Source organism: Hypanus sabinus, unplaced genomic scaffold (assembly GCF_030144855.1).
Source record: "Hypanus sabinus isolate sHypSab1 unplaced genomic scaffold, sHypSab1.hap1 scaffold_670, whole genome shotgun sequence".
In the NCBI taxonomy this organism is placed as follows: domain Eukaryota; kingdom Metazoa; phylum Chordata; class Chondrichthyes; order Myliobatiformes; family Dasyatidae; genus Hypanus; species Hypanus sabinus.
In genome coordinates, this window is record NW_026781524.1 from 192609 (window position 1) to 217261 (window position 24653).

The 24653-nt window shown below is 51.4% G+C and overlaps 1 protein-coding gene across 2 annotated transcripts in view; it reads left to right on the forward strand.

The window, feature by feature from the left end:
- The window catches only part of LOC132389825 (uncharacterized), a 93830-nt gene extending 71468 nt beyond the window's left edge, over window positions 1–22362 (forward strand). Inside the window, exons 8-21 of one of the 2 annotated variants that reach the window (XM_059962387.1) lie at window positions 1779–1844; window positions 2278–2319; window positions 3228–3260; window positions 4557–4622; window positions 5056–5097; window positions 6025–6057; window positions 7354–7419; window positions 7855–7896; window positions 8653–8685; window positions 9982–10047; window positions 10483–10524; window positions 11272–11304; window positions 14471–14506; window positions 21224–22362. In XM_059962387.1, the coding sequence (XP_059818370.1) occupies window positions 1779–1844; window positions 2278–2319; window positions 3228–3260; window positions 4557–4622; window positions 5056–5097; window positions 6025–6057; window positions 7354–7419; window positions 7855–7896; window positions 8653–8685; window positions 9982–10047; window positions 10483–10524; window positions 11272–11304; window positions 14471–14506; window positions 21224–21275 (652 nt within the window). In that variant the 3' untranslated portion in view covers window positions 21276–22362. The remainder of the gene's footprint in view (window positions 1–1778; window positions 1845–2277; window positions 2320–3227; window positions 3261–4556; window positions 4623–5055; window positions 5098–6024; window positions 6058–7353; window positions 7420–7854; window positions 7897–8652; window positions 8686–9981; window positions 10048–10482; window positions 10525–11271; window positions 11305–14470; window positions 14507–21223) is intronic. The other variant, XM_059962388.1, reaches the window with a different exon arrangement.
- Window positions 22363–24653: the final 2291 nt, after the last annotated feature.

A 24653-nucleotide genomic window follows, 5' to 3' on the forward strand; every position in this document is an offset into this window, starting at 1 on the left:
GACGATGGCCAATCAGACTCTGCTCACTCTGACACATGGCCAGTCAGACTCTGTCCACTCTGACACATGGCCAATCAGACTCTGCCCACTCTGACACATGGCCAGTCAGACTCTGTCCACTCTGACGATGGCCAATCACACTCTGTCCATTCAGACCCTGCCACTCTGACGATGGCCAATCACAATCTGTCCATTCAGACCCTGCCCACTCTGACAATGGCCAGTCAGACTCTGCCCACTCTGACACATGGCCAGTCAGACTCTGTCCACTCTGACGATGGCCAATCAGACTCTGCTCACTCTGACACATGGCCAGTCAGACTCTGTCCACTCTGACGATGGCCAATCACACTCTGTCCACTCTGACGATGGCCAATCAGACTCTGCTCACTCTGACACATGGCCAGTCAGACTCTGTCCACTCTGACGATGGCCAATCACAATCTGTCCATTCAGACCCTGCCCACTCTGACAATGGCCAGTCAGACTCTGCCCACTCTGACACATGGCCAGTCAGACTCTGTCCATTCTGACGATGGCCAATCACACTCTGTCCACTCTGACACATGGCCAGTCAGACTCTGTCCACTCTGACACATGGCCAATCAGTCTCTGTCCACTCTGACGATGGCCAATCACAATCTGTCCATTCAGACCCTGCCCACTCTGACAATGGCCAGTCAGACTCTGCCCACTCTGACACATGGCCAGTCAGACTCTGTCCACTCTGACGATGGCCAATCAGACTCTGCTCACTCTGACACATGGCCAGTCAGACTCTGTCCACTCTGACGATGGCCAATCACACTCTGTCCACTCTGACGATGGCCAATCAGACTCTGCTCACTCTGACACATGGCCAGTCAGACTCTGTCCACTCTGACGATGGCCAATCACAATCTGTCCATTCAGACCCTGCCCACTCTGACAATGGCCAGTCAGACTCTGCCCACTCTGACACATGGCCAGTCAGACTCTGTCCATTCTGACGATGGCCAATCACACTCTGTCCACTCTGACACATGGCCAGTCAGACTCTGTCCACTCTGACACATGGCCAATCAGTCTCTGTCCACTCTGACGATGGCCAATCACACTGTCCATTCAGAATCTGCCCACTCTGACGATGGCCAATCACACTCTGTCCATTCAGACTCTGCCCTCTCTGAGGATGGCCACTGTTCACTCTGATGATGGCCACTACATTTGCCCCAGCCTTCCTTCAGCTTGCTCTTGCTAATCAATCCTGAATGTGGATCACAGATCAGTTACACTGCTGTGATCTGCTGCAGTCTTTTTTCTGCTTGGACAATGGACCTGAGTGAACTGCACTCCTCTCAGCCTTCTGGTGTATGGATTGGCAGCTGGCCAAAGCTCTATTTAATCTTGCTATATGCTTCATAATGCAGATTAAATATCTCCTGATTTCACTAAATTGCAGGGAATGTAGTGTATTGAACCATTTCCCCATTCTCTATTATTACATCTCCAGCATCATGCTCCAATGTCCTCTCCGGCCTCTCTCTTATCCATCTGTATCCTAAAGTCTGTTGGAATTTTCATTGATATTATTGGCGTGCTCACCCTTGTATTTCATGTCCCCTCCCTGACTGGTTTTTCTTTTGTGTGGGGAGTGCTGATGGGCCCCTTGTCTCTGTGCTGGTGTCCCCGATGTTGGGCTGACATTGCTGGCGATGTTTTTGGTCTCAGGGTGGACGAGCAGGGCAGTGTCAGGTCCCTGATGACGGAGATCTAATTCTCTATTCTGTCCCACACAGGAACTCTAGCTCAGCTGACAGTAGCCGAGACCGTCGATCTGCCGAATGGAAGATAAACGATCACTGGTAAGTGTGAAATGTGACTGTGTTGTGCCTTGTCCCCTCCTCGTCCCATTTCCCTGCAGGGTTACGTCAAGCACCGTGCGATCGAGCGCCCCAGATCAGTGTGAATCCCAGCACCGGCCGGTCCCCCCGAGACCTGCCTGTGAATATTCCTCTCTGCCTATAACCCGTGGGCATTGGGTGTCTAGTGGGTTTGATTGTCGCCACGTTGACTCCCAACAACACATGTGTTCTTACACATCGTTCCGTGTGGAGCTGAGTGTCTGTCACATACGGAGTCTCTCGACGTTCCCATCTGAAGACGGCACTTCACTCCCACACACGGTGAATCTCAGAGTTGTGGGGGGGCGGTGTGTACCTACACTGACCATGTCTCTGACCGCCCCCCCCCCACAGCACACATACTCTAATTCTTTCCCTTCACATTCTGACATAGGGGCGCAATCGGAGGCGGCAGGGAAAGACGGTCTGACAGCGAGTAAGTGACTTTGGGAAGACGTGTCTGTGACCGGCTCGGAAAATGAACCAAAGGCATCGCCTGCGGAAGGAGAGTCTGGTTAATGGTTAATGAGGGCACTTAGAGACAGAGAGAGAAAGAGAGAGTGAGAGGGTGAGAGTGAGAGTGTGAGAGAGAGTGAGAGGAACTGAGAGTGAGAGTGTCAGAGAGAGTAAGAGGGAGAGAGGGAGAGAGAGGAAGTGAGAGTGAGAGTGTGAGAGAGAGTGAAAGGAAGTGAGAGTGAGAGAGGGAGAGAGGAAGAGAGTGTGAGAGTGAGAGAGGGAGAGAGGAAGAGAGAGGAAGTGTGAGAGAGAGAGGGAGAGAAGACGAGAAAGGGGGCATGGAGAGGGACAAGGCGAGATAGAGGGAGATGGAGGGAGAGAGGGAGATGAAGTTGGAGATAGGGAGGGAGTGGGAGAGGAGGTGGCAGAGGGTGAGGGAGAAGGAAAGGGAGAGGGTGAACGAGATGGAGAGTGAAATGTAGAGAGAGAGTATTAGAAAAGGAATGGGGGGATGAAAAGTTTGTGAAATGCTGGAGTAAAGTTTCCAGAGACCCAACAAAAATTGAGGGATGTGGACATATTGAGCGGGTCAGGCAGTGAGCGTCGGTCACAGAGAAACGGGTCAGTGTCTCGGGGAACTCTACATATGGACTGTCAAGTTCTGCCCGGGACAATGGAAACTGGAATTGTGGAGTTTGGCATTGAGTCTGGAAGGCTGCAAGGTGCCCAGACGGAAGGTGGGCTGGTGTTCCTTGGGTTTCCAGTGAGCAGCTCTGGAAGAGTTCAGAAGTTGGGTGGGAGTGAGATTGTGGTGTTTGGGCTGAGAGTGATGGGTCATCGGAGGATGAGGGGTCCCTAATTCTTTATTTTCTCCACAATCCCAAACAGGGCCTCAGATGATATGAGTGGGATGTCGTCAGGGTAAGTAGATGTGGAACTCTGTGTCAGCGAGACGGGCGGTGTCTGAACCGGAGACACTGCGGTATCGGTTGGGTGCTCTTGTGACAGATGTGTGGGGAATGTTCTGGGTGTGAGGGACACAAGCCCCCCACCACACCGCTCGTCCAAGGGGAAGGAACGGAGTGCTCTCTTCTTTTGTAGTAAATTCCCGAGCCTGGTGTGATTATGGAGCTCTGGGATCTATCATGGGGTTGCTCAGAGAACCCAACGGAGTTTTCAGTCAGGGTCTCCCCGTATACAAACTGTTCTGAACATTGAACATGGAAATCTACAGCACACTACAGGTTCTTCAGACACAATGTTGTGCAAACCATGTAACGGACTCTAGAAAATGCCCAGAATTTCCCTACCACGTGGCCCCCTATTTTGCTAAGTTTCATATACCTATTTAAGAGGCTCTTAAAAGGTCTATTCTATCCACCACTAGCCCCTTCACTGGCAGTGTATTCCACACACACACCAGTCTCTGGGTGAAAACTTACGTCTGACATCCTTCCTGTACCGGGTACCAAGCAGCTGAAAACTGTGCCGCCTCATGTAAGCCACTTCAGGCCTGGGACAAAGCCTCTGACTATCCACACGATCAATGCCTGTCAGCATCTTGTACACTTCTGTCAGGTCACCTCTCATCCTCGGTTGCTCCCTGGAGACAAGACCAATTTCACTCAATTCTCATAAGGCATGTTCCCCAATCCAGGAAACATGCTTGCAAATGTCCTCTGCACTCTCTTGAAAGTATCCATATTCTTCCTGTAGTGAGGTGATCAGAAATGAACACGTTATTCCAAATGGGGTCTGTCAGGGTCATATGTAGCTGTAATATTACCTCACGGCTCTTGAACTGAATCCCACAGTTGATAAAGGTCAACAGAGCGTTCGGCTTCATTACAGGACTCTCCACCTGCACAGCAGCTTTGAGTGTCCTGGGGAGACGGACCCCAATGTCTCTGTGATCCTCCACACTGCGAAGAGTCTTGTCATCATAGTGTGAACTAATTTAGTAATAGTCCGAAATTACTGTTCAATCTCTTGGAGTTTTCATTGATATTATTGGCGTGCTCACCCTTGTATTTCATGTCCTCTCCCTGACTGGTTTTTCTTTTGTGTGGGGAGTGCTGATGGGCCCTTTGTCTCTGTGCTGGTGTCCCCGATGTTGGGCTGACATTGCTGGTGATGTTTTTGGTCTCAGGGTGGACGAGCAGGGCAGTGTCAGGTCCCTGATGACGGAGATCTAATTCTCTATTCTGTCCCACACAGGAACTCGAGCTCAGCTGACAGTAGCCGAGACCGTCGATCTGCCGAATGGAAGATAAACGATCACTGGTAAGTGTGAAATGTGACTGTGTTGTGCCTTGTCCCCTCCTCGTCCCATTTCCCTGCAGGGTTACGTCAAGCACCGTGCGATCGAGCGCCCCAGATCAGTGTGAATCCCAGCACCGGCCGGTCCCCCCGAGACCTGCCTGTGAATATTCCTCTCTGCCTATAACCCGTGGGCATTGGGTGTCTAGTGGGTTTGATTGTCGCCACGTTGACTCCCAACAACACGTGTTCTTACACATCGTTCCGTGTGGAGCTGAGTGTCTGTCACATACGGAGTCTCTCGACGTTCCCATCTGAAGACGGCACTTCACTCCCACACACGGTGAATCTCAGAGTTGTGGGGGGGGGCGGTGTGTACCTACACTGACCATGTCTCTGACCGCCCCCCCCCCACAGCACACATACTCTAATTCTTTCCCTTCACATTCTGACATAGGGGCGCAATCGGAGGCGGCAGGGAAAGACGCTCTGACAGCGAGTAAGTGACTTTGGGAAGACGTGTCTGTGACCGGCTCGGAAAATGAACCAAAGGCATCGCCTGCGGAAGGAGAGTCTGGTTAATGGTTAATGAGGGCACTTAGAGACAGAGAGAGCAAGAGAGAGTGAGAGTGAGAGTGAGAGGAACTGAGAGTGAGAGTGTCAGAGAGAGTAAAAGGGAGAGAGGGAGAGAGAGGAAGTGAGAGTGAGAGTGTGAGAGAGAGTGAAAGGAAGTGAGAGTGAGAGGGAGAGAGGGAGAGAGAGGAAGTGAGAGTGAGAGTGAGAGAGGGAGAGAGGAAGAGAGTGTGAGAGTGAGAGAGGGAGAGAGGAAGAGAGAGGAAGTGTGAGTGAGAGAGGGAGAGAAGACGAGAAAGCGGGCATGGAGAGGGACAAGGCGAGATAGAGGGAGATGGAGGGAGAGAGCGAGATGAAGTTGGAGATAGGGAGGGAGTGGGAGAGGCGGAGGCAGAGGGTGAGGGAGAAGGAAAGGGAGAGGGCGAACGAGATGGAGAGTGAAATGTAGAGAGAGAGTATTAGAAAAGGAATGGGGGATGAAAAGTTTGTGAAATGCTGGAGTAAAGTTTCCAGAGACCCAACAAAAATTGAGGGATGTGGACATATTGAGCGGGTTAGGCAGTGAGCTTCGGTCACAGAGAAACGGGTCAGTGTCTCGGGGAACTCAACATATGGACTGTCAAGTTCTGCCCGGGACAATGGAAACTGGAAGTGTGGAGTTTGGCATTGAGTCTGGAAGGCTGCAAGGTGCCCAGACGGAAGGTGGGCTGGTGTTCCTTGGGTTTCCAGTGAGCAGCTCTGGAAGAGTTCAGAAGTTGGGTGGGAGTGAGATTGTGGTATTTGGGCTGAGAGTGATGGGTCATCGGAGAATAAGGGGTCCCTAATTCTTTATTTTCTCCACAATCCCAAACAGGGCCTCAGATGATATGAGTGGGATGTCGTCAGGGTAAGTAGATGTGGAACTCTGTGTCAGCGAGACGGGCGGTGTCTGAACCGGAGACACTGCGGTATCGGTTGGGTGCTCTTGTGACAGATGTGTGGGGAACGTTCTGGGTGTGAGGGACACAAGCCCCCCACCGCACCGCTCGTCCAAGGGGAAGGAACGGAGTGCTCTCTTCTTTTGTAGTAAATTCCCGAGCCTGGTGTGATTATGCAGCTCTGGGATCTATCATGGGGTTGCTCAGAGAACCCAACGGAGTTTTCAGTCACGGTCTCCCCGTATACAAACTGTTCTGAACATTGAACATGGAAAACAACAGCACACTACAGGTTCTTCAGACACAATGTTGTGCAAACCATGTAACGGACTCTAGAAAACGCCCGGAATTTCCCTACCACGTGGCCCCCTATTTTGCTAAGTTTCATATACCTATTTAAGAGGCTCTTAAAAGGTCTATTCTATCCACCACTAGCCCCTTCACTGGCAGTGTATTCCACACACACACCAGTCTCTGGGTGAAAACTTACGTCTGACATCCTTCCTGTACCGGGTACCAAGCAGCTGAAAACTGTGCCGCCTCATGTAAGCCACTTCAGGCCTGGGACAAAGCCTCTGACTATCCACACGATCAATGCCTGTCAGCATCTTGTACACTTCTGTCAGGTCACCTCTCATCCTCGGTTGCTCCCTGGAGACAAGACCAATTTCACTCAATTCTCATAAGGCATGTTCCCCAATCCAGGAAACATGCTTGCAAATGTCCTCTGCACTCTCTTGAAAGTATCTATATTCTTCCTGTAGTGAGGTGATCAGAAATGAACACGTTATTCCAAATGGGGTCTGTCAGGGTCATATGTAGCTGTAATATTACCTCACGGCTCTTGAACTCAACCCCACAGTTGATAAAGGTCAACAGAGCTTTCGGCTTCATTACAGGACTCTCCACCTGCACAGCAGCTTTGAGTGTCCTGGGGAGACGGACCCCAATGTCTCTGTGATCCTCCACACTGTGAAGAGTCTTGTCATCATAGTGTGAACTAATTTAGTAATAGTCCGAAATTACTGTTCAATCTCTTGGAATTTTCATTGATATTATTGGCGTGCTCACCCTTGTATTTCATGACCCCTCCCTGACTGGTTTTTCTTTTGTGTGGGGAGTGCTGATGGGCCCTTTGTCTCTGTGCTGGTGTCCCCGATGTTGGGCTGACATTGCTGGTGATGTTTTTGGTCTCAGGGTGGACGAGCAGGGCAGTGTCAGGTCCCTGATGACGGAGATCTAATTCTCTATTCTGTCCCACACAGGAACTCGAGCTCAGCTGACAGTAGCCGAGACCGTCGATCTGCCGAATGGAAGATAAACGATCACTGGTAAGTGTGAAATGTGACTGTGTTGTGCCTTGTCCCCTCCTCGTCCCATTTCCCTGCAGGGTTACGTCAAGCACCGTGCGATCGAGCGCCCCAGATCAGTGTGAATCCCAGCACCGGCCGGTCCCCCCGAGACCTGCCTGTGAATATTCCTCTCTGCCTATAACCCGTGGGCATTGGGTGTCTAGTGGGTTTGATTGTCGCCACGTTGACTCCCAACAACACATGTGTTCTTACACATCGTTCCGTGTGGAGCTGAGTGTCTGTCACATACGGAGTCTCTCGACGTTCCCATCTGAAGACGGCACGTCACTCCCACACACGGTGAATCTCAGAGTTGTGGGGGGGGCGGTGTGTACCTACACTGACCATGTCTCTGACCGCCCCCCCCCCCACAGCACACATACTCTAATTCTTTCCCTTCACATTCTGACATAGGGGCGCAATCGGAGGCGGCAGGGAAAGACGCTCTGACAGCGAGTAAGTGACTTTGGGAAGACGTGTCTGTGACCGGCTCGGAAAATGAACCAAAGGCATCGCCTGCGGAAGGAGAGTCTGGTTAATGGTTATTGAGGGCACTTAGAGACAGAGAGAGCAAGAGAGAGTGAGAGTGAGAGTGAGAGGAACTGAGAGAGAGAGAGAGAGGCAGAGAGGGGGAGAGAGGGAGAGAAGAAGAGAAAGGGGGCATGGAGAGGGACAAGGCGAGATAGAGGGAGATGGAGGGAGAGAGGGAGGTGAAGTTGGAGATAGGGAGGGAGTGGGAGAGGAGGTGGCAGAGGGTGAGGGAGAAGGAAAGGGAGAGGGTGAACGAGATGGAGAGTGAAATGTAGAGAGAGAGTATTAGAAAAGGAATGGGGGGATGAAAAGTTTGTGAAATGCTGGAGTAAAGTTTCCAGAGACCCAACAAAAATTGAGGGATGTGGACATATTGAGCGGGTCAGGCAGTGAGCGTCGGTCACAGAGAAACGGGTCAGTGTCTCGGGGAACTCTACATATGGACTGTCAAGTTCTGCCCGGGACAATGGAAACTGGAATTGTGGAGTTTGGCATTGAGTCTGGAAGGCTGCAAGGTGCCCAGACGGAAGGTGGGCTGGTGTTCCTTGGGTTTCCAGTGAGCAGCTCTGGAAGAGTTCAGAAGTTGGGTGGGAGTGAGATTGTGGTGTTTGGGCTGAGAGTGATGGGTCCTCAGAGGATGAGGGGTCCCTAATTCTTTATTTTCTCCACAATCCCAAACAGGGCCTCAGATGATATGAGTGGGATGTCGCCAGGGTAAGTAGATGTGGAACTCTGTGTCAGCGAGACGGGCGGTGTCTGAACCGGAGACACTGCAGTATCGGTTGGGTGCTCTTGTGACAGATGTGTGGGGAATGCTCTGGGTGTGAGGGACACAAGCCCCCCACCACACCGCTCGTCCAAGGGGAAGGAACGGAGTGCTCTCTTCTTTTGTAGTAAATTCCTGAGCCTGGTGTGATTATGGAGCTCTGGGATCTATCATGGGGTTGCTCAGAGATCCCAACGGAGTTTTCAGTCACGGTCTCCCCGTATACAAACTGTTCTGAACATTGAACATGGAAATCTACAGCACACTACAGGTTCTTCAGACACAATGTTGTGCTAACCATGTAACGGACTCTAGAAAACGCCCAGAATTTCCTTACCACGTGGCCCCCTATTTTGCTAAGTTTCATATACCTATTTAAGAGGCTCTTAAAAGGTCTATTCTATCCACCACTAGCCCCCTCACTGGCAGTGTATTCCACACACACACCAGTCTCTGGGTGAAAACTTACGTCTGACATCCTTCCTGTACCGGGTACCAAGCAGCTGAAAACTGTGCCGCCTCATGTAAGCCACTTCAGGCCTGGGACAAAGCCTCTGACTATCCACATGATCAATGCCTGTCAGCATCTTGTACACTTCTGTCAGGTCACCTCTCATCCTCGGTTGCTCCCTGGAGACAAGACCAATTTCACTCAATTCTCATAAGGCATGTTCCCCAATCCAGGGAACATGCTTGCAAATGTCCTCTGCACTCTCTTGAAAGTATCCATATTCTTCCTGTAGTGAGGTGATCAGAAATGAACAAGTTATTCCAAATGGGGTCTGTCAGGGTCATATGTAGCTGTAATATTACCTCACGGCTCTTGAACTCAACCCCACAGTTGATAAAGGTCAACAGAGCTTTCGGCTTCATTACAGGACTCTCCACCTGCACAGCAGCTTTGAGTGTCCTGGGGAGATGGACCCCAATGTCTCTGTGATCCTCCACACTGCGAAGAGTCTTGTCATCATAGTGTGAACTAATTTAGTAATAGTCCGAAATTACTGTTCAATCTCTTGGAATTTTCATTGATATTATTGGCGTGCTCACCCTTGTATTTCATGTCCTCTCCCTGACTGGTTTTTCTTTTGTGTGGGGAGTGCTGATGGGCCCTTTGTCTCTGTGCTGGTGTCCCCGATGTTGGGCTGACATTGCTGGCGATGTTTTTGGTCTCAGGGTGGACGAGCAGGGCAGTGTCAGGTCCCTGATGACGGAGATCTAATTCTCTATTCTGTCCCACACAGGAACTCGAGCTCAGCTGACAGTAGCCGAGACCGTCGATCTGCCGAATGGAAGATAAACGATCACTGGTAAGTGTGAAATGTGACTGTGTTGTGCCTTGTCCCCTCCTCGTCCCATTTCCCTGCAGGGTTACGTCAAGCACCGTGCGATCGAGCGCCCCAGATCAGTGTGAATCCCAGCACCGGCCGGTCCCCCCGAGACCTGCCTGTGAATATTCCTCTCTGCCTATAACCCGTGGGCATTGGGTGTCTAGTGGGTTTGATTGTCGCCACGTTGACTCCCAACAACACATGTGTTCTTACACATCGTTCCGTGTGGAGCTGAGTGTCTGTCACATACGGAGTCTCTCGACGTTCCCATCTGAAGACGGCACGTCACTCCCACACACGGTGAATCTCAGAGTTGTGGGGGGGGCGGTGTGTACCTACACTGACCATGTCTCTGACCGCCCCCCCCCCCACAGCACACATACTCTAATTCTTTCCCTTCACATTCTGACATAGGGGCGCAATCGGAGGCGGCAGGGAAAGACGCTCTGACAGCGAGTAAGTGACTTTGGGAAGACGTGTCTGTGACCGGCTCGGAAAATGAACCAAAGGCATCGCCTGCGGAAGGAGAGTCTGGTTAATGGTTAATGAGGGCACTTAGAGACAGAGAGAGAAAGAGAGAGTGAGAGGGAGAGTGAGAGTGTGAGAGAGAGTGAGAGGAACTGAGAGTGTGGGAGAGAGAGAGGAAGTGAGAGTGTGAGTGAGAGAGGGAGAGAAGATGAGAAAGGGGGCATGGAGAGGGACAAGGCGAGATAGAGGGAGATGGAGGGAGAGAGGGAGATGAAGTTGGAGATAGGGAGGGAGTGGGAGAGGAGGAGTCAGAGGTTGAGAGAAATGTAGAGAGAGAGTATTAGAAAAGGAATGGTGGATGAAAAGTTTGTGAAATGCTGGAGTAAAGTTTCCAGAGACCCAACAAAAATTGAGGGATGTGGACATATTGAGCGGGTCAGGCAGTGAGCTTCGGTCACAGAGAAACGGGTCAGTGTCTCGGGGAACTCTACATATGGACTGTCAAGTTCTGCCCGGGACAATGGAAACTGGAAGTGTGGAGTTTGGCATTGAGTCTGTAAGGCTGCAAGGTGCCCAGACGGAAGGTGGGCTGGTGTTCCTTGGGTTTCCAGTGAGCAGCTCTGGAAGAGTTCAGAAGTTGGGTGGGAGTGAGATTGTGGTGTTTGGGCTGAGAGTGATGGGTCATCGGAGGATGAGGGGTCCCTAATTCTTTATTTTCTCCACAATCCCAAACAGGGCCTCAGATGATATGAGTGGGATGTCGCCAGGGTAAATAGATGTGGAACTCTGTGTCAGCGAGACGGGCGGTGTCTGAACCGGAGACACTGCGGTATCGGTTGGGTGCTCTTGTGACAGATGTGTGGGGAACGTTCTGGGTGTGAGGGACACAAGCCCCCCACCGCACCGCTCGTCCAAGGGGAAGGAACGGAGTGCTCTCTTCTTTTGTAGTAAATTCCCGAGCCTGGTGTGATTATGGAGCTCTGGGATCTATCATGGGGTTGCTCAGAGAACCCAACGGAGTTTTCAGTCATGGTCTCCCCGTATACAAACTGTTCTGATTTCACCCTATCCTGTTACTAATAGAATAATAGTTTGAAATTTCACCCTGCACAATAATTGTAAAATCTCAACAGCCATGAAGGTGAGAGAGACTGTATTTCCTCTGGGGACAGGGTGGGAGGACTTATCGAGATGACTGGGAATTGGTAGGTGGGACAGGGTGGGACAGGGGACAGGGTGGGAGGAGGACTTATCGATATGACTGTGAGAATCGGTAGGTTTATGTTGATGCACAGTTTGTCTCCAGAGATGCAAACAGAGAGAATTAGAAATGGGAAAGAGATGGGCCAAGTGAATTTAAGGGCAGGGTGGAAATTGGAGGCCAAGCTGATAAAATTGATGAGCTCAGCATGAGTGAATGAAGCTGCAGCAATACAGTCATCAGTGTAGTGGAGGAAGAGTTAGGGAGTGAAACCAAAGTAGTCTTCAAACACAGGCTCTTCACATAGCCAACAAACAGGTAGGCTACAGGAGTGCCCATGGCTACGCCTCGAGTTTGGAGAAAGTGTGAAGAGCTGGAAGTGTGAAACAAAAATGTGACCTCTAACTGTAGTCTTTTCAGTGGAAAAGCTGCCTTACACTTACCTTATCTGGCGAGGGACTCCGTCATTCAGAATTGACCATGGATATTGTGTCCTAGCTTTTAGATACGCAAGCCTGGGCAGTACGATATGGAGAGCGAGCTGCTGCCCATGGTGCAGGCTCCCCCTCCACACGCATCCGATGAACCTACAGGAACAGTAGAACCCGATACGGTTCGGTACCAGAAGTTTTGCAGGAGTTGCCAGTCAGCGTTGAACTCAACGTAGAACTGCCTCAGGCGCTCCAGCTCTGGAGTTTTCCTCAGGGTTTACTCCCAAAGCCATCCCCGTGAGTGGGAAGAGCCGAGGTTTCAGATCAGAGATCTCTGCCCAAATCCCATGCACCTCGGCTGGTTTGTGGAACTGTTTCCCACGACTGTACCTGTGAAATATTCCTCTCTGCCCAAATCCCATGCACCTCGGCTGGTTTGTGGAACTGTTCCCAAGACTGTACCTGTGAAATATTCCTCTCTGCCCAAATCCCATGCACCTCGGCTGGTTTGTGGAACTGTTCCACACGACTGTACCTGTGAAATATTCCTCTCTGCCCAAATCCCATGCACCTGGGCTGGTTTGTGGAACTGTTCCCCAAGTACTATACCTGTGAAATATTCCCGTCTGCCCAATTTCTATGCACCTGGGCTGGTTTGTGGAACTGTTCCCCAAGTACTGTACCTGTGAAATATTCCTCTCTGCCCAATTTCTATGCACCTGGGCTGGTTTGTGGAACTGTTCCCCAAGTACTGTACCTGTGAAATATTCCTCTCTGCCCAATTTCTATGCACCTCAGCTGGTTTGTGGAACTGTTCCCCAAGACTGTACCTGTGAAATATTCCTCTCTGCCCAATTTCTATGCACCTGGGCTGGTTTGTGGAACTGTTCCCCTCGACTGTACCTGTGAAATATTCCTCTCTGCCCAAATCCCATTCACCTCGGCTGGTTTGTGGAACTGTTCCCCACGACTGTACCTGTGAAATATTCCTCTCTGCCCAAATCCCATGCACCTCGGCTGCTTTGTGGAACTGTTCCCCACGACTGTACCTGTGAAATATTCCTCTCTGCCCAAATCCCATTCACCTCGGCTTGTTTGTGGAACTGTTCTCCACGACTGTAACTGTGAAATATTCCTCTCTGCCCAAATCCCATTCACCTCGGCTTGTTTGTGGAACTGTTCTCCACGACTGTACCTGTGCAAATATTCCTCTCTGCCCAAATCCCATGCACCTCGGCTGGTTTGTGGAACTGTTCCACACGACTGTACCTGTGAAATATTCCTCTCTGCCCAAATCCCATGCACCTCGGCTGGTTTGTGGAACTGTTCCCCACGACTGTACCTGTGAAATATTCCTCTCTGCCCAAATCCCATGCACCTCGGCTGGTTTGTGGAACTGTTCCCCACGACTGTACCTGTGAAATATTCCTCTCTGCCCAAATCCCATTCACCTCGGCTGGTTTGTGGAACTGTTCCACACGACTGTACCTGTGAAATATTCCTCTCTGCCCAATTTCTATGCACCTCGGCTGGTTTGTGGAACTGTTCCACACGACTGTACCTGTGAAATATTCCTCTCTGCCCAATTTCTATGCACCTCGGCTGGTTTGTGGAACTGTTCCCCAAGACTGTACCTGTGAAATATTCCTCTCTGCCCAAATCCCATGCACCTCGGCTGGTTTGTGGAACTGTTCCCCATGACTGTACCTGTGAAATATTCCTCTCTGCCCAAATCCCATGCACCTCGGCTGGTTTGTGGAACTGTTCCCCATGACTGTACCTGTGAAATATTCCTCTCTGCCCAAATCCCATGCACCTCGGCTGGTTTGTGGAACTGTTCCCCATGACTGTACCTGTGCAAGTACCCTGAACCAAGTGACTTTTGGAAGGTCACTTCTAACGCCTCCATAGTGTCTTCATCTGCCTCTTTCAGATCCAGGAGATTTATTCACCTCCCGACAGTTATGTTTCCCCAGCACATGACACTCACATCTGCCCTCTGACTCTCTTCATATCACTGGTCTCTTACGCTGTGGAGACCAATGGAACATACTTATTTGTATCCTCTGCACTGCACTCTCTCCTCAGAGCCCTCTTGTTCTCTCCCATCCGGCAGCCACCCAGACTCAGTTCACTGGTGAGTAACGTGGACTCTCCACCGTCCCATCCAGGCAACACTTCACCCACAGATACTGTGGGAGGGGGCATTATGTACATGTATTGCGACACCAACACTGCACCCTGTCTCCCTCCCTGCAGCAGAGATGCTCTAATTCTTTACCTTCTCCGCGTTTTTCAACAGGAATCCATTTGAGGGAATAAAGGACAGAATTGGCTGGTAAGTGGCTGTAGAACTCTGCATCTGTGAGCGGGCCGGTGTATGAAGCAGAGGATCTGCAGTATTGCTTCAGTGCTCATGTTGATGGAGGATTGAGAGATCCTTCGGTGAGGGACAAAAGCCCCTCTGCTTCTCTGTGGGGAACAAGGTTCTGTTGTACAAGTGAAGAGGTTACTCCTGCGTGTGACGGGAGTGGACCCCTGTGCTTTTGCTGAAGTAAGGTAATCCCCAGCACAGGGAAATGAATTGGAGGCTGGGGATGCTGTTGTGTCCAAGCCAGAGCGACAGAGTTAGCGTCGACCCGCATTGCTTTCTTGGGTCAGTGTGCAGGCAGATGTGGTTGCCCAGAACAATGGTACAACTGGGGATCGATTACCCTGCTATGTGAGTTGATTACCTCAGTAACTATCGGAATATGCAGAGCAGAACCATTCACTAACAAAATCAGGGGCATTACGGGTTCTGTCTGAGGTACCGACTGTCAGAGTCCGGTCTCCCACAGAAGGAGGTTGCTGTAGTAGTCTGGTGAACTACCTCACTGAGGGAACAACTGTCAGACACCTCCTCTTACTTACCCTTTGAAGAGGATCCCACTAAGGAACACCAGGACATTGTCTCCCACTCCATCACTGACCTAATTAACTCTGGGGATCCCCCATCCACTCTCCACCAATCTCATAATTCCCTCACCCACACCTCCTGTTTCTACCTCCTACCCAAGACCCACAAACATGCTTGTCCAGAAAGACCCATTGTTTCTGCTTGTTCCTGCCCCACTGAACTCATATCTGCGTACCTCAACTGTTTTATCCCTGGCTCAATCCATTCCTACACCACACGCTCTTCATCTCTACAATCATTTCATGTTCCCTGGCCCCGATCATCTAATTTTCACCATGGACCTATACAACTCTATCCAGGACGGCCTTAAAGCTCGCTGGTTCTTTCTGTATACCAGACCCACTCAGTTCCCTTCCATCACCACTCTCCTCCACTGGGCCGAACTAGCCCTCGCTCTCAATAAATTCTCCTTAGGGTCCTCCCACTTCCTTCAAACAAAAGGTGTAGCCAGGGGCACTCACATGCGTCCCAGCTATGCTTGCTACATTGAATAGTCTACTTACCAAGCCTACACTGGTGTCACTCCCCCACTTTTCCTACACTTCATCGATAACTGCATTGTTGCTGCTTCCTGCATCCATGCAGAGCTCGACTTAACCAACTTTGCCTCTAACTTCCACCCTGCCCTCAAATTTACCTGGGCAATTCCGATACCTCTCTCCCCTTTCTCGATCTCACTATATCTAGCACCAGGGACAGCTTATCCACCAATGTCGACACAAACCCATTGACTCTTACAGCTACCTGGACTATACCTCGACCCACCCTGCTACTTGTCATCCATCTAATTCCTCTGTCTCTGCCACATCTGCTCTCAGGATGAGGCTTTCCATTCCAGGACTAAGGAGATGTCTTCCTTCAAAGAAAGGGACTTCCTTCCCTCCACCATCAACACTGCCCTCAACCGCATCTCTTCCATTTCACACGAGTCTGCCCTCACCCTATTCTCCCAGCATCCTACCTTGTCCTCACCTTGTCCTCACCTACCACCCCAGCAGCTTCCACGTCCAGTACACAATTCTCCACGTAAACACGAGAAAATCTGCAGATGTTGGAAATTCAAACAACAACACACAAAATGCTGGTGGAACGCAGCAGGCTAGGCAGCATCTATAGGAAGAAGTTCTCCCGACGTTTCGGGCCGAGACCCTTCGTCAGGACATAATTCTCCATAACTTCAACCAACTCCATCAGGATCCCACCACCAAGCACATCCACCGCCCCCCCCCCCACACACACACTTTCTGCTTTCCACAGAGATCGCTCTCTTCACAACTCCCTCGTCCATTCGTCCCTCACCACTGATTTCCCTCCTGGCATGTCCCTGCAAGTGGAACATGTGCTACACCTGCCCCTACACCTCCTCCCTCAATACCATTCAGGGCCCCAAACAGTCCTTGCAATACTTTACCTATGAGTCTGTTGGGCTCATACAATGTGTCCAATGCTCTCTGTGTGGCCTCGTGTATATCGATGAGACCCGATGTAGACTGGGAGACCACTTCGCCAAGCATTCACGCTCCATCCACGAGAAAAAGCAGGATCTCCCAGTAGTCACCCATTATAATCCACTTCCCACTCCCATTCCGCTATGTCCATTCACGGGCTTTTCCCACTCCCATTCCGCTATGTCCATCCACAATCTCTTCTCACTCCCATTCCATTATGTCCATCCACGGTCTCTTCCCACTCCCATTCCGTTATGTCCATCCACGGTCTCTTCCCACTCCCATTCCGTTATGTCCATCCACGGTCACTTCCCACTCCCATTCCGTTATGTCCATCCACGGTCTCTTCCCACTCCCATTCCGCTATGTCCATCCACAATCTCTTCCCACTCCCATTCCATTATGTCCATCCACGGTCACTTCCCACTCCCATTCCGTTATGTCCATCCACGGTCTCTTCCCACTCCCATTCCGCTATGTCCATCCACAATCTCTTCTCACTCCCATTCCGCTATGTCCATCCACGGTCTCTTCCCACTCCCATTCCCCTATGTCCATCCACGGTCTCTTCCCACTCCCATTCCGTTATGTCCATCCACGGTCACTTCCCACTCCCATTCCCCTATGTCCATCCACGGTCTCTTCCCACTCCCGTTCCGCTATGTCCATCCACGGTCTCTTCCCACTCCCATTCCGTTATGTCCATCCACGGTCTCTTCCCACTCCCATTCCGTTATGTCCATCCACGGTCACTTCCCACTCCCATTCCGTTATGTCCATCCACGGTCTCTTCCCACTCCCATTCCGTTATGTCCATCCACGGTCTCTTCCCACTCCCATTCCGTTATGTCCATCCACGGTCACTTCCCACTCCCATTCCCCTATGTCCATCCACGGTCTCTTCCCACTCCCATTCCGCTATGTCCATCCACGGTCTCTTCCCACTCCCATTCCGTTATGTCCATCCACGGTCTCTTCACACTCCCATTCCGCTATGTCCATCCACGGTCACTTCCCACTCCCATTCCCCTATGTCCATCCACGGTCTCTTCCCACTCCCATTCCGTTATGTCCATCCACGGTCACTACCCACTCCCATTCCGTTATGTCCATCCACGGTCTCTTCCCACTCCCATTCCGTTATGTCCATCCACGGTCTCTTCCCACTCCCATTCCATTATGTCCATCCACGGTCACTACCCACTCCCATTCCGTTATGTCCATCCACGGTCACTTCCCACTCCCATTCCCCTATGTCCATCCACGGTCTCTTCCCACTCCCATTGCGTTATGTCCATCCACGGTCACTTCCCACTCCCATTCCCCTATGTCCATCCACGGTCTCTTCCCACTCCCATTGCGTTATGTCCATCCACGGTCTCTTCCCACTCCCATTCCGTTATGTCCATCCACGGTCTCTTCCCACTCCCATTCCCCTATGTCCATCCACGGTCTCTTCCCACTCCCATTGCGTTATGTCCATCCACGGTCACTTCCCACTCCCATTCCCCTATGTCCATCCACGGTCTCTTCCCACTCCCATTGCGTTATGTCCATCCACGGTCACTTCCCACTCCCATTCCCCTATGTCCATCCACGGTCTCTTCCCACTCCCATTCCGCTATGTCCATCCACAATCTCTTACCACTCCCATTCCGCTATGTCCATCCACGGTCTCTTCCCACTCCCATTCCGCTATGTCCATCCACGGTCTCTTCCCACTCCCATTCCGCTATGTCCATCCACAATCTCTTACCACTCCCATTCCGCTATGTCCATCCACGGTCTCTTCCCACTCCCATTCCGTTATGTCCATCCACGGTCTCTTACCACGCCCATTCCGCTATGTCCATCCACGGTCACTTCCCACTCCCATTCCGCTATGTCCATCCACGGTCACTACCCACTCCCATTCCGTTATGTCCATCCACGGTCACTTCCCACTCCCATTCCGTTATGTCCATCCACGGTCTCTTCCCACTCCCATTCCGTTATGTCCATCCACGGTCACTTCCCACTCCCATTCCGTTATGTCCATCCACGGTCTCTTCCCACTCCCATTCCGCTATGTCCATCCACAATCTCTTCCCACTCCCATTCCATTATGTCCATCCACGGTCACTTCCCACTCCCATTCCGTTATGTCCATCCACGGTCTCTTCCCACTCCCATTCCGCTATGTCCATCCACAATCTCTTCTCACTCCCATTCCGCTATGTCCATCCACGGTCTCTTCCCACTCCCATTCCCCTATGTCCATCCACGGTCTCTTCCCACTCCCATTCCGTTATGTCCATCCACGGTCACTTCCCACTCCCATTCCCCTATGTCCATCCATGGTCTCTTCCCACTCCCGTTCCGCTATGTCCATCCACGGTCTCTTCCCACTCCCATTCCGTTATGTCCATCCACGGTCTCTTCCCACTCCCATTCCGTTATGTCCATCCACGGTCACTTCCCACTCCCATTCCGTTATGTCCATCCACGGTCTCTTCCCACTCCCATTCCGTTATGTCCATCCACGGTCTCTTCCCACTCCCATTCCGTTATGTCCATCCACGGTCACTTCCCACTCCCATTCCCCTATGTCCATCCACGGTCTCTTCCCACTCCCATTCCGCTATGTCCATCCACGGTCTCTTCCCACTCCCATTCCGTTATGTCCATCCACGGTCTCTTCACACTCCCATTCCGCTATGTCCATCCACGGTCACTTCCCACTCCCATTCCCCTATGTCCATCCACGGTCTCTTCCCACTCCCATTCCGTTATGTCCATCCACGGTCACTACCCACTCCCATTCCGTTATGTCCATCCACGGTCTCTTCGCACTCCCATTCCGTTATGTCCATCCACGGTCTCTTCCCACTCCCATTCCATTATGTCCATCCACGGTCACTACCCACTCCCATTCCGTTATGTCCATCCACGGTCACTTCCCACTCCCATTCCCCTATGTCCATCCACGGTCTCTTCCCACTCCCATTGCGTTATGTCCATCCACGGTCACTTCCCACTCCCATTCCCCTATGTCCATCCACGGTCTCTTCCCACTCCCATTGCGTTATGTCCATCCACGGTCTCTTCCCACTCCCATTCCGTTATGTCCATCCACGGTCTCTTCCCACTCCCATTCCCCTATGTCCATCCACGGTCTCTTCCCACTCCCATTGCGTTATGTCCATCCACGGTCACTTCCCACTCCCATTCCCCTATGTCCATCCACGGTCTCTTCCCACTCCCATTGCGTTATGTCCATCCACGGTCACTTCCCACTCCCATTCCCCTATGTCCATCCACGGTCTCTTCCCACTCCCATTCCGCTATGTCCATCCACGGTCTCTTCCCACTCCCATTCCGCTATGTCCATCCACAATCTCTTACCACTCCCATTCCGCTATGTCCATCCACGGTCTCTTCCCACTCCCATTCCGCTATGTCCATCCACGGTCTCTTCCCACTCCCATTCCGCTATGTCCATCCACAATCTCTTACCACTCCCATTCCGCTATGTCCATCCACGGTCTCTTCCCACTCCCATTCCGTTATGTCCATCCACGGTCTCTTCCCACTCCCATTCCGTTATGTCCATCCACGGTCTCTACCCACTCCCATTCCGCTATGTCCATCCACGGTCACTTCCCACTCCCATTCCGCTATGTCCATCCACGGTCTCTTCCCACTCCCGTTCCGTTATGTCCATCCACGGTCTCTTCCCACTCCCATTCCGTTATGTTCATCCACGGTCTCTTCCCACTCCCATTCCGCTATGTCCATCCACGGTCACTTCCCACTCCCATTCCGTTATGTCCATCCACGGTCTCTACCCACTCCCATTCCGCTATGTCCATCCACGGTCTCTTCCCACTCCCATTCCGCTATGTCCATCCATGGCCTCCTGCACTCTCAGGCCGGAGGAGCAACACTTTGTGTTCCGTCTGGGGATCTCCATCCTGGTGCTTGAACATTGACGTCTCAAGCTTCCGGAAGTGCCCCCCCTCACCATTTCCCTCTCTCACCTTACCTGCCCATCACCTCCCTCTGCTGCTCCTCCTCTTTTTTCTTTCTTCGCGGCCTGATTCCCATTCTCCAAGCCTGTATGTATTTCATGAATCAACTTACCAGCTCTTCACTTCACCTTGTCCCCTCCCAGTTTCACCTATCACCTTGTGTTTCTCTCCCCTCCCCTTCTTAATTCTAGCTCATCTTTTTTTATCTCCAGTCTTGCCGAAGGGTCTCGGCCTGACACGTCGACTGTGCTCTTTCCCATAGATGCTGCCTGGCCTGCTGAGTTCCTCCAGCATTTTGTGCGTGTTGCTTGATCTTCCCTAGTAACCCACACGGGAGTGCCTTAGAGACACTGAATACTACAGCCCAGAAACAGGCCCCTCGCCCAGGTCGGCCACGCCGAAATATTACTCCACCTAGTGCCTTCGACCTGCAGCTGCACCGCAGTACTGTGTACCCCTCTCGTCCATGTCCCTGTCCTCTCTAACTCCGGGAACGCGTAACCCAGCGCATCTCCACGCTCTCCCGGTCAAACGCAGCCGGTTTCACTGCAGAACCTCAGGGCGCATCCCTGCTCATCTGAACGGCCCCTCCAGTACAGGGACTGCTCTTCCTCATCTTTCTCTGTTATACCTTCCAGGAAGGAGATCTGGTTCGTTGTCACTGACGGGTTCAGCTGCCCCATCCCGTGAGGCCGACCAAAGCGCGCTGATTCCCCGCCTTGCTTCACGTTAATCATCGCTTTCTGCACTCTCTCCGCTATTACTGCCCTCCCGTCACCAGCTCTCAGTAATCACAGCACCGGCCTGCTCACCCAACCTGGCATCGGCCCTCCAGAATCTTATCGTGACCGCACTGCCACAACAGGGTCCTGGGATCTCCGCCGACTGTGGTCCAACGGCGTTGTCGACAGAAGTGATCTTGAGATGACACATTGCATGTGGGCCTAGGGCTCCTGGACACGGTGCCCTTCTACACGACCCTTGTACGTCCTGGTGTAGCAGTGCGATTGGGAAACCCGTCAGCAAGCACCGGCCAGCCACGGTGACGCGGATCCTCGGATTGTACTTGTACCCGAAGACACCGGTTCTTACCAGGCGCGCTGCACACACCGGGCAGAACCAGCGGATGCTGGAATCGGCGCCCCTCCTGGGCTCTGGTGATGGGAAGGCGTTCCTGTTCTCATTGGCCACGGCTCCCGATCTGGGCTCGGTACTGTCCGCACCCTCTTTCCGACTGCTGTCCCGCCGCTTTATCCAACTGTACAACTTTTCCAATAAAGCTAACTCTCCTTACAGTATCCGGGTCTCCATCTAGTGACGTCAGAACCGTGGTTCCCCTCCGTCCGACAGCTCCTGTTCTTGTATCTCTTTAAAAACTGGAGTAAACAGACTTGGAAAAACGTAAACGGGCCTGTCCCATTCCAAGCTCAGCTCAGGTTTCCTCCCCCGACCCGGGGTGTCTCATAGTAGCACAGTCGCACAGCAGGTACAGCAGCTGCGCCATGTTGACCAAGCTCGTCCACTTACCGATTAATGGTCCAAACCCCGCAGCCGTCTAACAGCGTTTTAAAATGTTTGTTGCATCTGCCTCAAACACTTCCTGTGGCAGCCAGTCTGTAGAAAGGTGCCCGTCCGGTTCGTCACCCCCTCACCTGAAACCTGTGCCCTCTAGGTCTCGATTTCCCAGCCCCCAGAAAAAGACAGTGCATTCACCCCATCGATGCCCTTCACTGTCTTCAGCTTTACACGGTACCCCAAGTAGAACTGAAATGTAGACGATGCGCTGACGGATGAAGGTAAGCAAGTTACTCGCCTGGTCTACCCCCCGTGTGACGACTTTCAGTGAACCTCGGACTTGTGCTCCCAGGTCGCACTGTTCCACAACACTGGTCAGCGCCCTGCACTGGTATGAATGGGCAAACTGATCACGTGACACGTATCGCCATCGAAATCCATTTGCTATTCCGCAGCTCATCCCCCGATCTGATCAAAATCTCTTTGCAATTCCCTGTAATCTGGTTTACTATCAAGCATAATTAGTAAACTTGCTAATCAAGTCACGTGCATTCATATCCAGACCGTTTTAATGTAATGAATTACAGAGGCCCTGGGGTACCCCAGGGGCACCCCAGGCTCCGGTCGGAGAAAGCCTCTCTGCTTCCTACCAACAAGTCAGCTGTGAATCCGCCCGAATTCCATGCAGCAGAACCTTCCCGAGCAGCCTGCCACCTGGGGCTAAAGTTCACATACAAAACATTGTTACGTATTCAGGCAACAATAAATACATGAGTTCGGCAAGGGTTTCTTATAACAAACAACACGTTTATTAAACACAGAAAACAAACCCCCCAAAAGTAAACAAACACTACCGTAACCGGAAACAGCTGCTGTGCGGCAGCCCAAACAGTTCGTAAAGTGATATTCCAAAACAGTTCTTTAAAGTGGTATTGCCAAAAGTTCGATATGCTCACAGTCCATTTAAAAGGAGAGACTTTACAGGACCATTTAGGTTCTCTTTCACGTCGCTTGCTTCGATCCCCGACATCGAACTTCCCACGAAGAATTCACGAAACAGAACGGCTTAAAGGCACTGACCTTTCCTTCTCCACTACCTTCAATCCTTTCTAGGTAAACCTAGGGATTAACACGAAGATAGTCAACGAAATCCTTCCAAATAAGGATCAAACAAAGGTCGCCCCCGTTTCACCGTAGAAAGCGATTCTCCTCGATCTTTAACTTCCAACTTCCAATCTTCACTCTCCACTAATTTCCTCGAACTAACAGAATCATAAAGAACCTGCTGGCAATAACCTTTTAAACTTTAGGCATTAAATAAAAACTTCATCCTTCAACTAAACTGCGTCATCACTTCAAACACGCATGAAGTCAACTTGGCAAATCCAGCCACAAACTGCCCCCCCTCACAGGGTGGGGTCTACCTTTTATAACCTGTAAAAAAAAACCGTCACATGATCCCTACTGGCGGGAAAATGACGTCACTCCACCGTCACAAGACCATCACCTCAAGTCCAGTACAGCTTCAACCCCAGTCACATGACAAGGGCTCCACTGTCATGTGTCACGAGTACGTAACAACATCCACTGCCCACTTTAATTTTAGTTACCGAAAGATACATCAGACAGGACCTCACACTGACTCTTTCTGATCAGGTATTGACTATCCAGGTCGTGTGTCTCAGACCTTTCTGGCAACTAAATCCAGCTCACCGGCAGGAGTTCCCTGGCCTGAGTTTGTTACACTTTTCGAACAACAGAACGACATTAACCGCCTTCTCGTCTTCTGGAACCAGTAGATAACTGCGAAGGAACAATCTGTACGAGAGCCATGGTCATTTCTTTCCATAAGATCCAGGGCTGTGCTTGCTCATCTGCCCACCTTCAATGATGCAAATATCCCCTTGCTTATGATACTCTTATGATTCAAGAACTCCCTCTGTATTATCACCATCTCCTGTGGCTCCACACATAGGCGGCCCTGATGGTCTCAAAGAGGAACTACTCTCCCTTAGCACCCTTTTACTGTTAATGTAACTGCCCATCTCTTCAACTTTGCCACGAAATTCTTCACATACTCTTTCTGCCCTCCTGATTTCGATGCCGGGAAATTGAAACCTCCCACCAGCAAAACTGAGGCATTCTCACAACTACAAAGTCCCACTGGTGGGGGGGGGGGGGTGGTGGCTGAACACCAGGTACCATCCTCCAAGCTAGTCCCATTTCCCGATGTATGATCTAAACCCTTCCCATCCTGGCCAGGCAAGAGCGGTGGCTGGAGTCTCATCTGGCTTTCAAAGGGGGTACATCACCGGTGGGGTTGTTGTCGATAATTTCTGTCCAAACCACCTGTGAGCGCCAGGACCTGGAATAGACTAGGCAGCGCAGGGCTATCTCCACGTCCTGATGTCTGGCCGTTAGGTCGGGGTGAAAACCAGACGGAGGGTTTTCTGTGGCTTCCACAGAAAACAAACCTTTCAGAAACGGGTGTGAACTGTGGTCCTCGATGAGACTAGGAACTGAGGGAACATTGAACAATAAGGGTGACAGCCT